The sequence below is a fragment of the Pristiophorus japonicus genome, chromosome 20, assembly GCF_044704955.1.
Source record: "Pristiophorus japonicus isolate sPriJap1 chromosome 20, sPriJap1.hap1, whole genome shotgun sequence".
NCBI lineage: Eukaryota > Metazoa > Chordata > Chondrichthyes > Pristiophoridae > Pristiophorus > Pristiophorus japonicus.
The window spans coordinates 62,976,686-62,994,976 of NC_091996.1; the positions used below are offsets into that span (position 1 = coordinate 62,976,686).

At 45.8% G+C, this 18,291-nt stretch overlaps 1 protein-coding gene across 5 annotated transcripts in view; it reads right to left on the minus strand.

Annotated features, from left to right (window-relative positions):
* LOC139232535 (FK506-binding protein 15-like) overlaps nt 1-17,167 on the minus strand; it is an 83,919-nt gene extending 66,752 nt beyond the window's left edge. For 4 of the 5 annotated variants that reach the window (XM_070862886.1, XM_070862883.1, XM_070862885.1 and 1 more), the window contains exons 1-6: nt 17,018-17,167; nt 3,643-3,755; nt 2,924-3,002; nt 2,230-2,299; nt 2,019-2,093; nt 371-469 (exon numbers count right to left, since the gene is read on the minus strand). In XM_070862886.1, coding sequence (XP_070718987.1) covers nt 371-469; nt 2,019-2,093; nt 2,230-2,299; nt 2,924-3,002; nt 3,643-3,755; nt 17,018-17,073 — 492 coding nt within the window. In that variant the 5' untranslated portion in view covers nt 17,074-17,167. Of the gene's footprint in view, nt 1-370; nt 470-2,018; nt 2,094-2,229; nt 2,300-2,923; nt 3,003-3,642; nt 3,756-5,324; nt 5,387-17,017 lie in introns of those variants that run through there. The other variant, XM_070862884.1, reaches the window with a different exon arrangement.
* Between the last annotated feature and the right edge of the window lie 1,124 nt (nt 17,168-18,291).

The following is an 18,291-nucleotide window of genomic DNA, read 5'->3' on the forward strand; positions in this document are numbered from 1 at the left end:
TCATGCCATTCACTGGGTATGGTAGCGTAGTGATTATGTGAAATGTCAAGTAATCGAGAAACTAATCCTGGATTACCAATCCAGAGAGCCAGAGTTCAAATTCCACATGGTTTGCAGGAGTTCAAGAAAGCGACCCATCACCACCTCTCGGGCCACACCAACGACATCCACATCGGAACACAGGAAGCGGACAAGATCATTCACTTAGATCATGCAGCTCATTTATCCTTGCTCCATTTCCATTAATACCCTTATCTAACAAAAATTTAGTGAGCCCAATCTTGTAAATTACAACTTACCCACATCCCAAGAATGATTTTTTTTTTTAAATTACAGCCTGGAATAGCCACAGACCCTATTCGGATTTTACCTGTTTGTTGAATTCCAGCACAGCTTTTTCAGAATCAAACATGATTGACCAATTTTGACGCTGGTCATCGTAAAACACACAGTAATTATTGGCTTGAACCTGAAGGGAAGGAACATTAAGATGGCTTATGTTAGGCGGAGTGACTTCCACTGGTTCATTTGATGATGTACTTTAGTGTGGAACTAAGCCACAGACAACTTGCATTTATATAGCAGCTTTAACATCATAAAACATCCCAAGGCGCTTTACATGAATGTTATCAAGCAAAATTTGACACCGAGGTACATAAGGAGATATTAGGGCAAATGACCAAAATCTTGGTCAAAGAGGTAGGTTTTAAGGAGCATCATAAAAGGGGAAAGAGGTAGAAAGGCAGAGAGGTTTAGGGACTGAATTCCAGAGCTTCGGACCTTGGCAACACAGCCACCAATGGTGGAGCGATTACAATCGGGGATGCTCAAGAGGCCAGAATTGGAGGAGCGCAGATATCTCAGAGGGTTGTAGAGCTGGAGGAGATTAGAGATAGGGAAGAACAAGGCCATGGAGGGATTTGAAAATAAGGATGAGAATTTTAAAATCAACACCGACCGCTAAGTTCACAGGTGCACCTTGATGGGTACGGAGTTAACCAATTCCAAGCAGAGCACCAATAAAGATGCTGGAACTGGTCTCAACATCCTGCAATTGAGCAGGAATTGAAAAAATATGTCATCTCGGTGCTGCCACTATTGAATGTGGGAGTTTGGACAAGATGAAACTATGTTACGATGCATAATATAGTTGAATAGCCATCTGGCACGCTCTCTGGGCTAACATATAAAGAATGGTCACTGGGGCAAGGTACTGGACCCAAAATGCATCGATTCAGAAAAGAAAAACACAGGGATAGGGTCGGGGAAGTATAGTACAAAGCCATCCAGTTAGTACAACCACTATTCTGTTCAAAGTACGAAGAATCAGCAGTTACAAACACTAATTCACTGGATCTAAAGTTGGACAATGGCGAGAGGACAAGACCTTGCATGGGAGCATGCCACTTCCTTAAAACTCAATGAGTTCAGGTCCAGCCTCCAACAGCAGCTCAGGGTCATCTCCAACAGCAAGACAAGGTGAGAGCCTAACAAGCACCTGCACCAGGAACAGCAAGCTCCCGCACCAGGAACAGCAAGCTCCCAGTGCCAAGGGCTACATAAAAGTAAACATAAACTGAATGCATTAGGTGGAATGCATTAGGGCTACGATTAATAAATGTAGGAACATAACCAGAACCTCCCTAACGTTTAAACAAAAAAGGTAAGCTTTTAAAAAAAAAATACTGCTGGTTAAACACTTTACAAAGACTATGTGAAAGCCCAAGATCCTTCATTAACTTGCGCACAGTTGAAGCAGATGCTCTGAGATTACCTATACTAATGTTAGTGTGAGGGAGTTAAACTATCAAGTTCAGTAACTCCTTCCAATCAGCATCCAATGATGTTACCAACAGAAAACAAAAACATTCCCTCCTCCACATGATTTTAAAGGAGGCGGCACTGCATTGAGCACCAAGGAGTTGGGCGGGTGGGGTGTGAATGGTTAAACCTCGACCAACCGACAAATCAACTGTTAGCAGATGCAATCCATATACTTCAAAGAAATAGTTACTCACGGTAAAAGTGAATGCCAGATGGATGCGAGCAGCAGCAACCCGTTTCTGTTGGCTAGCGTACAGGAGAATCTTGTACTTTAGGGTTTGGAGAGGGAGAGAAAGAATCAGCTTACATGCAAAGGATACACAGAACGAGATACATCTTATTGTACCGACTGAAGGGATGACCACATCACACAGCACCCCTGCTTCCCCGATCAGTCAGACCCACCTCTCCAGAAGCATGGTTTCCAAGAATAGCAGCTCCCAGCTTCCCCTGCTTCACATACTGACCATTCAGACTGCAATACAGTAAAGAACGCAATCAGTAACCGATCCGGAACAGCGACCAAGACACCGGCATTTCAACTGTTCGTCGATGACCTGTGTCAACTAGTCCTTTATAAATCTAGTGACGAGAAATTTAAGTACTGGTTGCTGAATAATGAAATATTCTATTATAGCCCTGACCAATTTTCCCTGTATTTTTTTTTGCTGCTGCATGGGCCATTCAAAATACCACGCATGAGCGATTTTTATGTTGAAAAGTCGGCTGCATGGGTTCCCTGGAGTGCTGTGTGGTCGCGCAGCTTAAAAGGGAACATTAGTCCGACTCAAACTGGAGGACTAGACACCCATTAAATCATTAACAGCCCTATAATGTTAAGTTAGATTATCTGTCCCACAACCACCTTTTCATCAAAAATTCATACTCTACCTATACTTAAAGAAAAAAGTTGAAAGTTTTTACTCCAGGATGAGTTGCGCAACTGTACAGTAGAAAGTGGCCCATACCCTATGGCAGAATGGTAACACACTAGCCTCCAGAACTACAGGCGAGCTTTAATCAGTCTCTTCATCCCACTCCCTCACACAGAAGGCCCTAACCAAGCCTCTGTTGTCCTGCCCTCCACAACAGCACTTACTATTGGTACGCGTGCACTCCAGTTGCGAACAGGACTGCCGGAGGACCAGCAGCGGCTGCTGGCTTCTGTGAACCTGGTGCTGCAGAGAAAAAAAATGATTGTAGTTTGAAACTAAACAAGGCTCTCCATAATAGTCACTAGCAGTGCAACACTGCAGTGAACGATTACAGCACCCAACATCACAGAGGACAAGAGTGACAGTCATCAAGCGCTGTCTGTTGCTTACAGCTTCCAATCTCAGACACGACATTATACCAGCTCTTGCACAGAAACTGGAAGCAAGAGCAAGCCGACAGGACCTTCTCTCCACCAAAACAGCAGGCACAGAAATCATTCACAAGGTCGTCAAAGGCAACTCAGCCTGATTGGTTGGCACTGTAAGAGAGCTGCATGGTGGTGCAGTGCACTGAAACCCCAGCACAGTGCCTGAAAGGATGATGCAAGCAGATTCAATTGTAACTTTCAAAACAGTATTGGATATATACTTAAAAAGGAAACATTTGCAGGGCTATGCGGAACGATCAGAGAGAGAGACTAATTGGGTAGCTCTTTCAAAGAGCCATTACAGGCACGATGGACCAAATGGCCTTATGTGATCCTTTGAATAAATGGAATGGGGAAAATGTTACCATGGCAATGGGGAGGGAAGTGGGAGCAGGAACTAAGCCATCCCCCAGAAAAACATAAGATGTGCTCCTCCTCCATTCCCACATTCTTACCCAGAGGTGGTGTCCCTTTCTTCGGCTGCTTGGGGGCCGTGTACTGGAAGGACTCGTTGCCCTGACTTGTGGCAGCCGTCTGATCCATGCCAAAGAGAGAGGCCAGTTTGGCACTGCAGAGAGAGAGAGAGAAAGGACAAAAGTTTGCAAATTACCCAGGAGCAAGCCACAACTTTTTGAGCAGTGTGTAAAAAAAAAAAAAGACAGATGAGTAAAGTTTGTATTCAAGCCCAGCTGATTGTTTAGCAACATGTCCTCGTGAGTAGTGTAACATATTTCTTGAAACATAAATCTGATAAACTGAAGTAAGATGAAATTCAAAAATAGGAGATTAATATTTCTGGGAAATAGCATTGCTAAACAACTGGGGCAAAGCAGGCAATGTCCAGTATACACCACTCAAGTGTTATACGTGTGAAAAAGTAGCTGTTTATCTGCATCTCCCAGTAATAAACCTCACCACTTTGAAAGCTTTATGATCAGTCCAACATTTCTCCCCCACAATAACATTGGATTAGTGAGGAACTGCAGTCTGAATATAGGGAAAAGGCTTCTGAAACAGCAAGAAATTTTGATTATCTATCCCATGCCCACACACAATACAAGCAACCAATCCCAATGCAAGTCCATGTGTGGCAAATTAGAGAATTTATAGCACAGATACAAGCCATTCAGCCCAAATACTTATATTCCACATGAGCCTCCTGCCACTATAATTACTTTTACCTTCCCTGCCACCTGTATCCTTCTATTGCCTTCTCCCACAATTTATCCACAGTTTACTAACCTTTGTTTGTATATTATCAGGTAGTCACAGGGTGCAGCTGGAGACAACTGATACAAGGACAAATAACTCATGAATTAGTCTCGAGCACAGAAAGACTGGGAGAAATTGTACTGTGATACGAACAGCCAATGCTTTCTCACAGCCAAATCCTTGTTCCCACAAGTGGCTCAGCAACTGACGGTTAAATCTACAATTAAACTTCTGTGTACATGGGACGGATTACACGGACCCACTCAGCTGTGGGACATTGAAGCTTATCTCTTCAGTTTCTGTAATCAACACACAGGTCTGACTCAGACACAAGCAATGCTCGTGACACTGCTACAGTCAAACGCTGATCAATTAGGGACATTAAACAATGCACGATACACGGATGGATGGACACACTTGCAGCACTGTACAGAGCGTACATCCAGGGACAGAGCATGGCAGAGGGGAAAACTCTTAACTGGCAAGCAATCACATCTTAAACTGGCGGCACAGATCTTCCAGTCCCACGTGATTCATCAGGGACAATGCGGCCAAGGTGTTTAATGTTTGGGAAGGAAAGCCAAATTTCGATGGGGACTATTACAGGAGTGGAGGTCCCTTTAACACGACACTCAGTTAGTTACCTCACTTTCAGAAATGACAGGCTGAAAAACTGAAATTAGGGGAGAGAGAAATAAGAAAAAAATGAAGCATGAATTCAGGGGGAAGCAGAAGACCCACTACTGGGAGGAGGGAAATACAATCCAAAGCCTCCACCAGTTCATTAGGTAAATAGACCGTGAAGACCAGAGCGTCCCAAGTTTGATAGCTGGTTTGTTAAACCAATCTCTGCCACTGAGGGCTCCAACGACTAGACTCGCCGAAGCTGGGCTGTTAATACATACTATTCCTGTCCGATACTGACCCTTGGGTTTCAGTCCACATGTACTCAGTGCTCCAGCGTCCCAGCATGTCAGACTCGGTCTGACAGTCACACGGAGCATCAGTGCAGAGCCACAGATCAACGAGTCAAATATCACACACTCGTGCAGAATGAGACAGCCTGAGCGAAGTAAACAAGCCAGTGCTGGAAGAGCCTGCCGAGAGGCTCAATTAAGTAGCAAGGGCTCCCTCACAGCTGCCTATGCACTGACTAATTGAAAGCATAGGATGATTCTTAATGGAGTTAGCAATTATTCCACATTAGGACAGGCACTCCAAGCTCAGGAGAATGACTAAACTGCTTTCATTCACTCCGGCGCTGCAAAATATTTCCGTAATTGGGAACAGCCACAACTGCATTCAGAACGTCATAAACTACCAGATTCAAAACTAATTCTCATTTTCAATTTGTTCGGCATTGCTTTATTTTTGGCTGAAATGATTCTCAGACCAACAGAGATTTATGTTATTTTCCCTAGGAGGCAACCAACCCCAGTGTGAAAAATCAGTGTTGTTGGATGGTGTTACTGCACACCAGGTGATCCAAGACGGTTTACACGCTGGCATAGCACCGGCTTACTCTGGGATCTCGAGTTCCCATGCTGTCAGGGAGGGAGACACTTTCATACAGCAAAAACTGGAACATAAACTAGAGAGCAATTCACTTTGCCGGCAATCTCTCTCTCACATACTAACAGCTGGGTATTCTGCGGCAAATGGCTCGCTTCCTGACTCCCCAAAGATTTCCCATCACCTACAAGGCAAAAGTCAGGAATGTGATGGAATACTCGCCACTCGCCTAGATGGGAGCAGCTCAACACCATCCAGAACAAAGCAGCCCGCTCGATCGACACCCCATCCACCACCTTAAACAAACACTCACTTCCACCATCAACGTACCATGGCTGCAATGTGTGCCAGCTACAAGATACACTGCAGCAACTCGCCAAGGCTTCTTCGACACCATCTCCCAAACCCGCAAACTCCACCACCTAGAAGGACAAGGGCAGCAGATGCGTGGAAACATCACCTCCAAGTAAAAAAGACAGACATATCAAAATTGCTTCATCCTCACTGGGTCAAAATCCTGGAAACCCTCTACAGACTGCAGAAATTCACAGTGGCAGCCCACCACCACCACTGGAGGAGATGAGCAATAAATGCCAGTATGACCAGCAACATTCACATCCGCAGAATTAATTATTTTAAACCTGCCAAGTGGCACTGACAAGAGGCTGGATATGGTTAACCAAAACAAGAAACACAGGAACATTGCTAGATTGATAAGAGTTTCCAGAACAGAGAGTCAAACATGATAGAGATAACCTGCTCAACACAATCCTGGTATGGAGAGTACTGGAATTTCCCTGTTTCGCCACATTTCTTGCAGCTTCTGAACTTCAGATCCACAGGCAGTTGTGTGGACTCAGTCAAACAAGATTCCAGAGATGATAATAACTGCCTCCAGCACAGAACACATTTGCACAAAATTGGCAAGCCTCCAGCTTCAATCCTCAAACACATGCAAAGACATTTACAGTTGAGTATCTCTGAAACTGCTCTGATGAAAAAGATCTAATGTACTCAAACATCATTTGAAATACCTGAACTTTGCCCTCGTTCAGTCAGCAAACCGCAAAGGTCAAAAACACACCAAAGGAAGATTTAGTGGAGGATGAGCAGACAATGAATTACTCTATAGCTGACAATGGCATAGGAGGGAAAAGAGACTTTTCCTTTAATATCACACGGATCCGTTAAGACCATAAGAGGATATAGTGTTAAAGGCCCTTTGATTAACCCCTGCATTTTCTATGATCTACCATATATATTGAAGACAGTTTCTTAACTGATAAGGGGTTATGGGGAGCGGGCAGGGAAGTGACCAGAGTCCATGATCGGATCAGCCATGATCGTATTAAATGACCAGTGCCTCAAAACTGCCACCAAGCTAATGGTCCACAGGGTTATAGTAATACCCGCCCTCCTGTATAGCTCAGAAACATGGGCTATGTACAGTGGGCACCTCAAGTCACTGGAGAAGTACCACCACCGATGTCTCCGCAAATCCCCTGGGAGGACAGACGCACTAACATTAGCATCTTCGACCAGGCCAACATCCCCAGCATTGAAGCACCGACAACACTTGATCAGCTCCACTGGGCAGGCCACATAGTCCGCATGCCAGACACGAGACTCCCAAAGCAAGCGCTCTACTTGGAACTACTTCACAGCAAACGAGCCAAAGGTGGACAACGAAAACATTACAAGGACACCCTCAAAGCCTCCCTGATAAAGTGCAACATCCCCAATGACACCTGGGAGACCCTGGCCAAACACTGCCCTAAGTGGAGGAAGCGCATCCGGGAGGGCGCTGAGCACCTCGAATCTCGTTGCCGACAGCATGCAGAAATCAAGCGCAGGCAGCGGAAAGAGCGTGCGGCAAACCAGTCCCACCCACCCCTTCCCTCAACAACTATCTGCCCCACCTGTGATTCTCGTATTGGACTGTTCAGCCACCTAAGAACCCATGTTAAGAGTGGAAGCAAGTCTTCCTCGATGCCTATGATGATGATGATGGGACCCGAGTGTGTGTGTACGTATTATAGTATACACACACTAAAACTTGGTATCACAGTCTCAATACAAGATGAGAAGAAATTTCTTCACTCAAAAAGGTATTGTGAATCATTTTTGGACACTCTACCCCGGAGGGCTGTCCAGGCTCAGTCATTGAGTGTATTCAAAGACAGAAATCAACAGATTTTTGGATACTAAGTGAATCAAGGGATACGGGGATAGTGCAGAAAGGTAGAGTTGAGGTAGAAGATCAGCCATTATCTTATTGATTTTTGTGTTATGTTCTTTCCTACCTGGAGTCTGCTAACGTAAATATAGCCAATCAGAGAGAAAGGGCAGCAAATCAAAATTGTTCAACAACTTGGAATTAAGCAACAGGGTACCGGAAGCTTACAGAACCCAGAAGGAAAAGCCAACTCCACTGCAACCTGCAAGTGCATTTACTTCCTTCTTGCAGTACCTTCCCTCCCCATACAGTTACCCCAGAGTACCCAGAGGTTCCACCCTTGGCCCCTTGCTTTTCTTCATCCACATGCTGTCCTTCAGCAACATCAAAAGTAAACATGGCTCAGCTTCCAGGTGCCAATAACTCAAGTTTCCACTCTGGCATCACCCTCAATTCTGAGTGCCATGTTGAGTGACTGCCTGCTGGATATCATCCCAGATATCCAACTGAGCTTTCTCCAGCTCAACATCGACAAGACTGAAGCCACCCTGTTCAGCTCCCACCAGAAACATCACGCCTCAGACACAGATTCATCCCTCTTTGAGGGGCTTCTTACGGAGGCTGAAACCAATGGTGTGCAACAGAACGTCAGTGCCCTGTTCAACTGTGAGTGGAGCCTCAAACCAAATATTCAATCCGTCATCAAGGTCACCTACTTCCACCTCCGTAATATAGCAAAATGTATTTCTCTCACCCCTACTGACACCATGTGATTTAATTTCTCCAATGGTCACTTCAGCTCCTAAGTGCCACGCTACATAAACACCAACTCATCCGTAATGCTTTTATCCTATCCTGTACCAACACCCACCTATCTATCGCCAGAGTCTTGGCAAACTTCACTGGCTCCCTATCTGTCACACGGATCAATTTAAAATACACACTCTTATTTTCATATCCCTCCATAGCCTGGCTCCAGATATAAACTCTGCAGTCTTCCGCAGCCCTACAACCTGCACACCCTCTCCGCTCTGTGGCCATCATGCTCCTAAATTCTGGAAATCTCCTTTTCACCCCTTCTTCTGGTCATCTCTCTCAACCACCTTCAAAAGCCTCATCACACCTATCTCTTCAACCATTCCGATGATCAACTCCCACAACTCCGCGCCCACTTCCTGCTCAGCCTGCTCCAATTCCCTGTAAACTGCTGTGGAGCATTTGTTACTGGAAAATTGCTAAAGATGTGTTTATCATAGCTCTATCAACTTCCTGTGCAAAGATACATTTGGAGTAGACACGGTCTCAACACTACGGGAATATTCGGAGAGTGCAATAACATTCCCAGATCACAACATGAGCTCACAATTATTTTAACAGGCTTTTACTTCATCTTTTCTGATTGAAGTGACTTAGTTTCAAATTGCAAACTGTCTTGTGTCTGGGTTTCAGACCAGAGCAATGTAAAGATTAGCACTGATCTAGATCTTTGGCTGAATACCAAAATTATAACGTACATTTCTGGCCTGTAATTATAACTGTGGGTGCTAATCTTGAGGGAAAAAAGTCACTGTGCAAAATAGGACCATGACTCAGGAAACATTTCCTCAGCTCAACAGAAAATGAAAGCTAAAGCTTTGAGTCTAAAATTCTGCAGCTCTTCCTTTCGGCTTTGGTACAAATGATGTGCTCTAAATTTGACAGTGGCAGAAGGCTACGTCTGAAGATCACAAGAACATAATGGGAGTAGGCCACTTGCTTCTTCAAGCCTGCTTCACCATTCAATAAGATTGTGGCTGATCTTCTACATCAACCTCCCCTCACTATGCCCATATCCCTCGATTCCCTTAACATCCAAAAATCTATTGCTCTCTGTCTTGAATATACTAAACAACTGAGCAGCCACATCCCACCAGGGTAGAGAATTCCAAAGATTCACATCCCTTTGAGTTAAGAAACTTCTCATCTCCGTTCTAAATGGCCAACCCCTTATTCTGAGACTGTGACTCATAGGACCCAAGTTTCCACATGATTTGCACCTGATTTTTAGGAGCATCTGGTGGAGAACGGACGATCTTAGAAATCGCAATTCTCCACATTTTTTTTTCTGCAGTTCTAGTCAGGTAGAACAGTTCTACTTTGGAACTGAATTTTTTCTTCAAAAGGGGGCGTGTCCGGCCACTGACGCCTGATTTGAAAGTTTCCACAGTGAAAACGTACTCCAAACTAACTTAGAATGGAGCAAGTGAAGATTTTTGTAGAACTGAAAAAACCTTGTCTGCACATTAAAAAATCAGGCACAGGTTACAAATTAGGCGTCCAGAATGAGGTGGGGGGGGGGGGGGGGAAGGGAAGTCATTAAATTCTATAATAAATCCTTATTTATACTTATACAAATAAATCCAACCTGAATAAACATTTATAAGCAAAGAAAAGATTAAATAAACCATCTTCCTACCTGTGTGAAAGTGCTTCAGCCAGGGAGAATGCTGCACGCGTTCGTTCCCGGGGGCGAGGGGGGGAGGTGGAGGAGGAGGAGGAGAAAGCCGTTCGTTCCAGCGGGGGGCGGGGGGGGGGGGGGGGGAGAAAGCCGTTCGTTCCCGCGGGGGGTGGAGGAGGCAGCCGTTTGTTCCCGACGGCGGGCAGGGAGGGGGAGGGAAACGGCTGCCTCAACTTTCTGAGGCTTCCTGCAGCCTTCTCAGTGCTGATGTGCAGATGGCAATGTGCTTTTATTAAAAAATGTTCAAAATTAAACAGCTACAAAGAACGACAAAAATGGCCAAGTGCCAATGTTTCCTTCACACTGCGCGTACGCGAACGCTCCAATGCGCACGCGCAGCGTTGCCAGCAGGAAAAAACTAATTTAAATGGTACCCGCCCCCTCCCACTTACAAAATCGCCGCGAGTGTAGGCTCCGCCCCCCTGGGCGCCGCGCCAAACAGACAAGGAGCTGCAGGGCGCTCCAGAATCGCGCGTTTTTTTTCCGGCGCCGATTTAGGCGCGAAAAACGGGCGCCCAGCTCGGAGGGGCGCCCGTTTTTTATCGTGTGGAAACTTGGGCCCTTAGTGCTAGATCCCCAGCCACAGGAAACAACCTCTCAGCATCTACTCTGTCAAACCCTGTAATAATGAATGTTTCAATGAGATCACCTCTCATTCTTCTAACTTCTAGGGAATAATAGGCCTAGTTTCTTCAATCTCTCATCGGACAACCCCTACCTACCCCAGGAACTAGCTCAGTGAACCTTTGTTGCACCCCCTCCAAGGCAAGCATATCCTTCCTTAGGTAAGGAGACCAAAACTCCGGGTGTGGCCTCATCAAGGCCCTATAAAAGATCATAAGAAATAAGAGCAGGAGTAGGCCATTCGGCCCCTCGAGCCTGCTCCACCATTTTATACAATCTTGGCGGATCCGATCATGGACTCAGGTCCACTTCCCTGCCTGCTCCCCATAACCCCTTATTCCCTTATCGGTTAAGAAACTGTCTATCCATGTCTTAAATTTATTCAATGTCCCAACTTCCACAGCAACAAACTCCACAGATTTACAACCCTCAGAAGAAATTTCTCATCTCAGTTTTAAATGGACGGCCCATTATTTTAAGATTATGCCCCCCAGTTCTACTCTCCCCTACCAGTGGAAACATCCTCTCTGCATTCACCTTGTCAAGCCCCCTCATAATCTTATACGTTTCGATGAGATCACCTCTCATTCTTCTGAATTCCAATCAGTAGAGGCCCAACCTACTCAACCTTTCCTCATAAGTCAACACCTTCATCTCCAGAATCAACCTAGTGAACCTTTTCTGAACTGCCTCCAAAGCAAGTATATCCTGATACGTCCTTACTATACAGTACAAATGCACACGAGGCCGATGCTCGAGAGGTCAGTCTGTGACCTATCCTTTATTCCATAGCACTCAACTGATGGAAGTGGGTGGAGCTTCCCCTTTTATATCTGAAGGTCTACATTAGGAGTGTCTCCCACAAGTTCACCACCTAGTGTTCATTGTTCTCAGTGTACAACTTAGGTCAGATTATACACGGGTTACAATGCTGGTTGAATACATGACATATCCTTTCGAAAATATGGAAACCAAATATAATTGCAGCAAAACTTCTTCACTCTTATTCTCCAAAACTTTGTAATAACAGGCTAACATCACTCCTGAGAGAAGAGTGCCTGCCTGCTCAGCTGGACATTGTGCACATTATTTATTTGTTAACCCCTTTGTGTCCAACAAACAACAAGTACAGTACCCAACTCCGCCCCTCAGCAGAGGTCTTGGTCTGGAATAAATTACTAATGTGGACCAACTATTAAACCAGGTTCAATTCCCTTCTATTTTGCTGTGTGGACAAGTGCACCTCATCCATTGCAGAGTTTACAAAATGCCTCCATGTTGATTTGGTTTCCATTTGTTTTCCCTGGTTTTTTTGCCCCATTTCCGACAGCCCAGTGCCTGTTCGGGACATATCCAAAACAATGCAACAATGTGTGCATTTCTATTTGGATGTGGTGGGTGGTGTAGTGTGGGTGTCTGGCTACAAATCTATTAAAATGTTTATCTAGCCAATGGGAGGAAGCAACAGCCATACCTTCTCCAGCAGTTGCAGTGCAATAGAACAATGCTCTTTAAATCCAGCAGCCAAGCCTGCCCACAAAACACCAGCAAACCTAGTCCCTCTTAGGTGGACATAAACAATCCCATGGCAGTATTTTGAAGAAATTCTCCCCAGTGGCTTGGGCAATTCAAACAGCATCACAAAAAAAATTATCTGGTCATTAACACATTGCTGCTTGTGGGACCTTACTGTGCATTAATTGGCTGCTGCATTTCCTACATTACAACAGAGACTACACTTCAAAAGTACTTCATTGGCTGTAAGGAGCTTTGAGCTGGCCTAAAATCGTGAAAGGCACTATATATATGCAAGTTCTTTCTATGCCCATATTTACTGGTCCAGAAACCCAATGATCCCACTCCCCAATACCACCCACTCTTCAATCCCATCTGACCTTTCGTTCCCCTTTTCTAAGGAAAGGGTGGTGGAAGAAGTACAAATGAATATTAAACCAAGTAGCCGCCCAAAGATAGCTGAGCAGGGGATCGCCTGACATAACAATTTAGGGACAGTGCTATACAGATCACTGGCGGCAGGGATTCTAGCCCAAGGTGAGCACTGAAAGACACTGGTCCAGACCACCATCCCAAGAGATGTACCAGTTTTTCTTCTGGATCAAGGATGTTCAGATGCCCCCAGAAAGGAAGTTTTAAAATCTCAGGGCTGTAGCAGAATTGATTGCGAGTAAAACTTTTTCTTTGGGTGGATCAGTTTTGAAATATTTGAGCTGTAATAAGCATTAGCTCCCTCCACTTCCGTTCTCTTAATGCTAATGAAAGTGGCAACCTTCTTGCTGGCCCTGAATATTACGGGAATCTGGAAAATTCTTGAACACATCTGAGGGAGGTGTAGCTGCTGATAGTGTGCAAAAAGCAAACTCTGGACAGATTGTTTAGGGGGACAGGAGGGTGGGGAAATCCCAGGTATAAAATTTAGGCTTCATTTACTGTTCCTCCAGTGAGGTTTCCAGTTACTGTTGCTTCTCCCTTTTTAGTTCCACTTCCTTTTTACACTGGCCACATTTTAACTTGTGCGTTTAAAATATATATAAAGTTCTAATCGTGATCAATTCTGTTACAGCTCTGAAATCTTAAACCCTCCTTTCTGGGGGTATCTGAAACTGATGAAGTAGTGTAACTGCTCTACAGTACAAGCAGATAATTAATCTCAGGACTAAGATACTGAACAAAACAATGTTTTCCTGCTGACGGGCTTTCCCCCCTGCCCTCCTTCGGGGGGGGGGGGGGGGGATGCGGGAAAGCGAGCAAGGGGAGGGCCAGAAGTAGTTGAAAATGTTCTGCTGGGACCCCATCTGCATTGGCCTGAAAAAAATGGTCTGCACAAAACTCCATGCCCAACACTAAAGTATTTCACAGGCACAGCTCTGCTGCTCATTGTACCTATGCAGTGTTGCTCTTCAGGTTCAGTGGCTTGTTTTAATTCCATTTCTCCGTCTTCCCCTGTAATATTTTATATTCGTTTTTCAAATCCAGCGGAAGTTTCCTTTTAATGTTACAGGCTGTGACTCAATACCCACGTCCAGTAAAGTACCCCATGTTTTAATATCCCTCTATTGTCTACACTTTAGTTTAGACAATAGAGGGATATTAGAACATGTCTAAACTTTTGAAGTGTAACTAGGCAGGTGTAAGCATAAAAATCTGTAGCCTTGCGACAAGTTGTACTCAATGTTTCCCTCAAGGTGCGTGACTGCACACCAATGGTGAGGTCCCGCACAGGCCGCTCAGCAGTTCCTGCCTCTGGAAGAGATACCACGCATGCGTGAAAAAAATTAGAGGGAACATTGGTTGCAAGTCCCTGCAGATATCGTCATCATAGGCGGTCCCTCGAAACGAAGATGACTTGCTTCCACGCCAAAAAAATGATGAGTTCACAGGTGTTGCAAAGGAAGAACCCGAACTCCATCCTCTAGGGTGGAAGATGCCCGTGCTTGGATTTTTTTTAACGTATGGCGGCCGTTGCACACCAGCCACCACACAGGCTTGACAAAGCTCGGTCTTGGGTCCAGTGGCAAGGATTACCCAAGATATACATAGTCACACGCTGCATCTGTAGAGACGGACATTTGATCGCAAAACTATCTTCAGGACTACAACACCTCAATTGAGTTGCAGTCACATGTGCGTTTGTGTCATTTAGCCAATTGAAAAAGCAAGTAGAGCAAGAGGAGACATTCAGTATGAAACTAAAATATAGCGTCTTTGTACAAGGCTTCATCTGGAATACTGTTTTGGTCCCCTCAAATGGTGCGTGATTATACAGCCCCTGAAAAAGTAACAAATTTTAAAACCTCCTAGTTGTCACAAAAAGCTTAGAGAACTAGGTCTTTTAAGGGGACTAAAATAGTATTCCAGATGAAGCCTTGTACAAAGACTATTTCTTTTAGGGTCATACTGTTTGACCTTACTACACATTCTAGTGCTCTACTTGCTTTTGCAATAGGCGAAATGACACAAACACATAGGCTTCTGGGAAATTCAATTCAAGTGTTTAAAATGAACAGAACAACTGCAACCCTCAGGATTTCTAGGTGTGGCAGGGATTCTTGTGCACACCTGCATTTCTATAGCACAGTTAACATAGAAAAAGACCCATCGCGCTTCACAGCTGCGTAATGAGACAAAAATCAAGTCAAAAAAGATATTAGGACAGTTGACCAAAAGCTTGTTCAAAGGAAGAGAGAGAGATGGAGAGAAGTTTGGGGAAGGAATTCCAGAGTTTAGGGCCTAGACAGCTGGAAGGCATAGATGCCAATGGTGGGGTGAAAGGAGTGGGGGCTGCACAAGAGTGCAGAGTCAAAGGAATGCAAAATTCTTGGGAGGGTTGTGGACTGGATAGAAAGATAGGGAGGGGTGAAGCCATGAAGGAACTTGAACAGAAGGATGAGTGTTTTGAAATCAAGACATTGCTGGACCGGGAGCCAATATATGTCCACGAACACAGGGGTGAGAGGCGAACGGGACTTGGTGAATTAGGATAATGGCAGCAGAGTTTTGGATGAGCTCAAGTTTACAGCGGAGGGTGAAAGATGGGAGGCCAGCTAAGGGAACATTGGAATAGTTGAATCTAGAGGTAACAAAAGCATGGATGAAGGTTTCAGAAGCAGGTAGACTGATGCAGGAGCAGAGACAAGTGATCGTACGGAGGTGGAAGAAGGTGGTCTTTGTGATGGAAAGGAAGCGGTCAGGAGCTGAACTCAGGATAAACTCTGACGTCGAAGCTGCGAACAGTCTGGTTAAGCCTGAGACAGTGGCCAGGAAGGGGGATGAAATTGGTGGCTCGGGAACAGTTTGCGGCGAGGGTTGAAGACAACGGCATGACTTCCCAATTTTTAATTTGAGGAAATTGCAGCTCATGGACAACAGTGGAGAGGGTCGAGAACAGTGGTGAGGTAATTCTGGGTGTCATCAGTATACATGTGAAATCAGATGTCATGTCGATGGATGATGATACGGAAGAGCAGCATTTAGATGAGAAATGGGAGGGAACAAGAACAGGTCTCAGGAGCCAAAGGATGTAATTCGTGACTTTGATGTGGCAGGGCTTGAAACACAATTGGAGAGGCTCAAACATGGGCAGGAAAGATTGACACGGATGTGGGAAGTATTAAAACGGCATGACCAAAAGCACGATCAAAGAGATAGATTTTAAAGGAGGAGTGGCAAAGCAGATTAGGGAGAAAAGGAGTGGAACCAGATGACTGAAGGCACAGCTACCAACAGTGAAGCACAAGAGGTCAGAGGAGTGGAGAGTACAGGAGAGGGGATTGTAGGGCTTGAAGAGATGTCAGATAGGGAGTGGCCAGGCCATATAAAACCCACTCACTGCCCAGCAGAAAGAATAGGAAGTCTCCACCAACTCCCCTAGTTGCTGAGAAATCTCCAACTTGCGAGCAACAGGTCACACATGATCCAGAAGGTTGGTGGATTTTGGAATAATCTGCATGTGTCAAAAATGGTTCAATCACCAGCCAGTGACCCACCGACCCGTTTCGCTTGGAAAATGGCCCAACTTTTGGTGAGAGTCGAGCTGCGGCGCAGTAACCCAGCCTGCCAACGCTCACAGGCAGCACCTGCCGGTCTGCAACCCGGCCAGAGACATACCCTCCGCGGGCGCAAACAGCGGGACGGACTGGGGGGAGAAAGGGAGCGGTAACTGCAGGCCGAGTGGGACCAGACCGGGATCCCGGTCTCCCCGGGGGAGGACTGCACGGAGGCCCGGCACAGCCTGAGCCGCCTCACTCACATCCTATCGGCCGAGGCCGCGCCGCCAGACTCACAAACTCACCCGCCGCTCGGTGACAGGAAATCCATGTCGTCATCCTCGCCCCCGAACAGCGACATGGCCCCCACCGACTCTAATCGATTCGGCGGCCGGGCCCCGCGCGTGCCGCCAGCTGGCCGATCACCTGCTGCCGTCAACCCAAAACGCGCTGCCGGCGTCGCTGTGCCGCAAATCCGGCGCGCACTGCCGCAAAAAGAGCGCCCGCCCCCGCCGGCCGCACTTTACCGCAGCGAGCGCCGAGAACGGCGCGTGCGCACCGGCAAATACGCCACCACCTGCCGAGTGCGGCTCACAGCGCCCCCTCCGCACCGACTGCCAGAAGGTACTGCACAGCAAATAGGGGCCGGAGGGAGGGAAAGGAAACGGAGACAAGAGTGACATTGTTGAAAATTGTTACAATTGAGGCTTTCTCATCCAATTGTATTCCCATCGAAAGACTTGCATTTCTGCAGCGCCTTTCACGACCTCAGGGCGTCCCAAAGCACTTTACAGCAAATGAAGTTCTTTTTGAAGTGCAGTCACTGTTGTAATGCAGGAAACACCACAGCCAATTTGCGCACAGCAAGCTCCCACAAACAGCAATGTGATAATGACCAGATAATGTTTTTTAGTAATGTTGATTGAGGGATAAATATTGGTCAGGACACCGAGGATAATTCCCATGCTCTTTTTCAAAAAATGCATCTTTTACATCCACCTGAGAGAGCAGACGTGGCCTCGGATTAACATCCAAAAGACAGCACTTTCGACAATGCAGCACTCCCTCAGCACTGCACTAGAGTGTCAGCCTAGATTTCTGTGCTTAATTCTCTGCAGTGGGACTTGAACCCACAATCTTCTGACTTAGAAGCTAGAGTGCTACCCACTGAGCCACGGCTGGCAATAATAAAGGTAAATGTGCTTCACATGCAAAACTTTGCAGTCTTTGGTGGTGAATTCAACTTTGGCAGTGGCACAAAACAGGCAGTAATAATCACTCACCCGTTACATACTATGCCCAATTATTGAAGAAAATAGAAAGGAAAATTGTCCGTGGTGTATATCAGGCAATCGATTTGCTACCCCCTGTTTTGCATCCCCACTGAAGTTGAATTTCACCTCCTTTCTCTTTCACCAAAATTTAGAATTCTGGTATGAATTAGTCAGACACAACGCAGCTCCGAGGTCCAAACAGATGCAAGTGGACTTCGAATTCAGAGTGATTGCTGAGAATGTTGACTCGCATAACGAGACGCATCAGACCCGCCCCTGCTCTCCTTCCAGAACGCAGTTGCGTG